Consider the following 3699-nt stretch of genomic DNA (forward strand, 5'->3'; position numbering starts at 1 on the left):
AATTTTCATCTTTTTGATATAAGGTAAAATGTCATAAACTCCACTCAAACCGAGGTTGAACAGGAAGAGTGAGAACTTTATTACCATCATACCACATTATCTGTAATTTACTCTCTTATATTATAAATATGTATCTTATTTCTAAATTAAAATACAGTAAAACTTATAAAATTAGCACCGTAGTAATTCGTACTCTAGTTGGATTGATGAATATGCAATTATGTAACCACTAAACCGAACCGAATTTCATAAGTATCTATTGGATATAAAATGTTTTATCCGATACACCCGGAACCGAATGGTTCCTACCCGAAACCATACTGAATACCCGAATGCCTAGGGCAAACCAGAGCTATAAGGTACGAACCAGTATTTCTAATTGGTGCTAATGTGTTTGATGATACTTAGTTTTTCTTCTCTGTTTGACTAACTTTTTTAAGTCTTTTAACTTCCCAAACATTAATAGATCATATGATTACCGAATTTAAAGCTTGGTTTGATGCATAAGCGTTAAGAATCCCATTCCAAGAAGAGCATATAGTGAAGTTCGATAGCAAAAACAATGGCAAGCTCGATTCATCACACAAATGGATACAGTAACATGAACAAAAAAATTAATATTCATCTCTATGTTCTGTACATTTCGAAACCGTCATTAATTGTATCCCGAAACAATCCATCAAAACCCCAAGACTCATAGCGTCTATTTAAGGTTCTTAGGCTTTCGATTCCACCGACATAGATAAAACCTTTCGGATCCAACCGAAGGCAAATATAATAAAAATCTTACATCTGTCTTCATCAATTAGGACCCCAACAGCTCAAGTACCTGACTGTCCTGAGAGACTCCTCAGCTTTCTTGGCCGTGTCACCATCTTTACCGGAAGCAACGACGGTGGTGGACGAAGAAGAGAACATGTTCGCCTGAGTAGCGGATCTCACGTTGTTTCGGATACGTTGATTCACCGATCGGATCATGTAATTCCACCTACATAGACCTAATTGGTCTTTGGAAGCCTCCACAGCTCCAATGGTTGCTGCCACTAACCATGCTTTGCTCCTTGAACTCATCTTTTATCTCTGTTTTTTTTTTTTAATCGCGGAAAATCTTGCTTTGTTTTTTGTTGTGTAAATAGATAATTGCTTTGTGAAAGTTGTCGATGAAGAAGATGAAATTTGATGAGTCCGTTTATATAATATAGAAGAAGAGGATTATAGATTTTGCCGCTTGTTAGTGCAAAACCAGGCGCTGTCTTTCCCTGGTTTTCCCAAGTTTTTGTTGTCTAAGTTTTAGTGATTTGATTAGCTAATTACCATTGTGCCAACCTCGGTACATGTTGGACGAGGGTCAATATTGTCTTTTAAGAGATCCTGGATTACAGCAAGTGTGGCTATGCGCACATGGTTTTCCTGTACTATATTTGGCGCTCGTGCCAACCTACAAAATTATAGTGTCTCACCGATTGATTTATAACCACAAAATAGCATAGTCAATCCACGTCTCTTAGTGATAATCAACTCTCTGATCTCTTGTTTGTTCCTCTCACGTTGGGTTTTCTGTTTATAAACACGTCACTGTCGTTTTACTTCAATCATTACAAACATACATCTATTTTCCTGGTTCATGTTTGAGACTTTTTTTTGTAAAGATTGTCACCGATAGGAAAAAATATAAAGGAACGAGCAAACTAGTACATAAAATAGAAAGAAAATTAAGGGGCGGCAGCAAAATAAATTCAGCCTAATTTGGTTTGACAAAGATTAATGGAAAAGCTACTTTGGGCTCTAATCTCCCGAGCAGATTTGCTGAAGGGGATACCCGGTAGAACGTCTAAGATTTACCAAAGCAGTGATCTTGTTTATTAGCAGAGAACCCAATAACTTAAAAGTCTTAGAAGGCATTGTAATCCCGTTATGGCAACGTCTATTCAGCTCCTGCCATATAACATATATTGCTCCTTGCCAAGCTTGGAGAATGCATGTTTGAGCATGTTGGCAGTATACTTCCATTGAGTCATGTCCGAATCAGAAGACGCATCAATGGTGGTAAGATGAGCATGGGGAAGAAGTTGCTTGTTTGTGCATGCTGGGAGTATAGACCAACCACCATTGGATCTAACATCAGATACTGATCGCAACGGCGGAATGCTGAGCCGAGAGAGACCATCAGAGCCAAGATATATAGTGGTATATGTGGGAACTAAAACCGGTAATCAAGAATTCGATAGAACAAGAGTTAAGCCTGGGGAAACTGCGAGAAATAGTCTTTGTGACTAGATATTTGAGATAGTTTGCTCGAAATGAACTTTTATATGGACAATGGATATGGTGAATACAAATAGAAAAGCTTGATATCTTCGTCTAAAGTCAAAATCGGAAACTGTTCACCTTCTTCTTCGATGTCCACCAACAATGGAGTTTGGAGATGACAAATGAGACAAAATGTCGTGAAGAATCTCGATGTCAAACTTCGAGATAACAATTCACTTTTGGTTTTAATTATGCTAAACGTTACGAGATGTCCAGATTCATCGCCTTTAAGAAACCTCTTTACTCCATCGACACGATCTGACATTCCATGTTGCTATTCTTCTTCTAGGCGGTGTTTTTCCTCTTATATAAAGGTGAGCCTTCATCCTTTGAACATCATCCTCACAGTTCATGATAATCCAAAAAAGTTAATTGCAATCTAATGGCTAATTCATTTGTTCTTCTTGCTGATCTGAAGACTGGCCACTGTTCTTCACCGTTTAGGTACGACTTCTCAGGTTCTGGGAGGCTAGGAACTTGAAAGCTGTGGTGAGTTGATAGGTATGGACATGCTCCTCCTTGATGCAAATGTTATTCTGTTCTTTAAACTCATGATCATTGTAATGTTAACATATTCCGACGTTTTTAACTTAAATTATCAGCTTTTGTGTTCATATCTTTATTGATACTCTTTTGAATGAGAAAATTTGGAACCATTTGTTGATTACCTTTCTCTCTTGCTCTTTTTTTTTCATCAGACCCATCGCTTCTTTTTCGTCTTCCTTGGTCACAGTCTAAACGATTTGATTTTTTTTTGCTTCATTTTAACAGAGAATGTAATATCTAGATCACCATGAAACTGGAGTCATCACCGCCGAGTTATGCCTGAGCATGATCCAGTGCCGTTGCCAACCGAAGATCTTGAACATCAGTAAGTCTCTTACTCTTAGGACCATAGTGTTTGGTTTCTCTTGATTTTCTATTTCTTACTGCTTTTGTTTGATGAGACTGAACTTAGTGTGCTGTTGGATGAGGATTTAGTAGACCGGTTCTCGAGTCAGGTGACAGAGACCGCTTATGGGAATTTAGACTTCTCGCTTCAGTGGAAAGAAAGCAAAGAGATGATGGAGTTGATGGTGGAATCTGTAAGGAAGCAATCCCTGGAGCTGCAGGAGAAACAAAAGAATTCTGATTTGAAACAGTCTTTGAAACACAATTAGACTCATGCCAAAGAAACATGAAAAGCAAAACAGAGAGCTTCAAGTTAGAAGGAACTTGAAGAAAGAGAGTACGTGCTTGAACGGAAGGAGCAAGAATTGGATGTACTATCATAACAAGCTGAGAATCGAAAGAGACCCAGGGATGAATTTGAGCTTTCATTGCTGGCTGAGAAGGATAGAGATGACGATCCTACTAGAATAGACTATATACAATCATATCATAGTGTTT

The 3699-nt window shown here is 38.1% G+C and overlaps 1 protein-coding gene across 1 annotated transcript; it reads right to left on the reverse strand.

Moving 5' to 3' along the window:
- Positions 1-628: 628 nt before the first annotated feature.
- On the reverse strand, positions 629-2949 carry LOC106299086. The gene is made up of 2 exons (XM_013735221.1): positions 2940-2949; positions 629-1078 (listed from the first exon to the last, which is right to left on the reverse strand). The coding sequence occupies exon 2, from the start codon at positions 1069-1071 to the stop codon at positions 802-804; it is 270 nt and encodes an 89-aa protein (XP_013590675.1). The 5' UTR covers positions 1072-1078; positions 2940-2949; the 3' UTR covers positions 629-801.
- Between the last annotated feature and the right edge of the window lie 750 nt (positions 2950-3699).

The sequence above is a fragment of the Brassica oleracea genome, chromosome C6, assembly GCF_000695525.1.
Source record: "Brassica oleracea var. oleracea cultivar TO1000 chromosome C6, BOL, whole genome shotgun sequence".
NCBI lineage: Eukaryota > Viridiplantae > Streptophyta > Magnoliopsida > Brassicales > Brassicaceae > Brassica > Brassica oleracea.

Excerpts from the sequence above, each read along its gene's own strand:
- LOC106299086 (XM_013735221.1), bottom strand. The coding sequence starts at position 1,071 with ATGAGTTCAAGGAGCAAAGCATGGTTAGTGGCAGCAACCATTGGAGCT.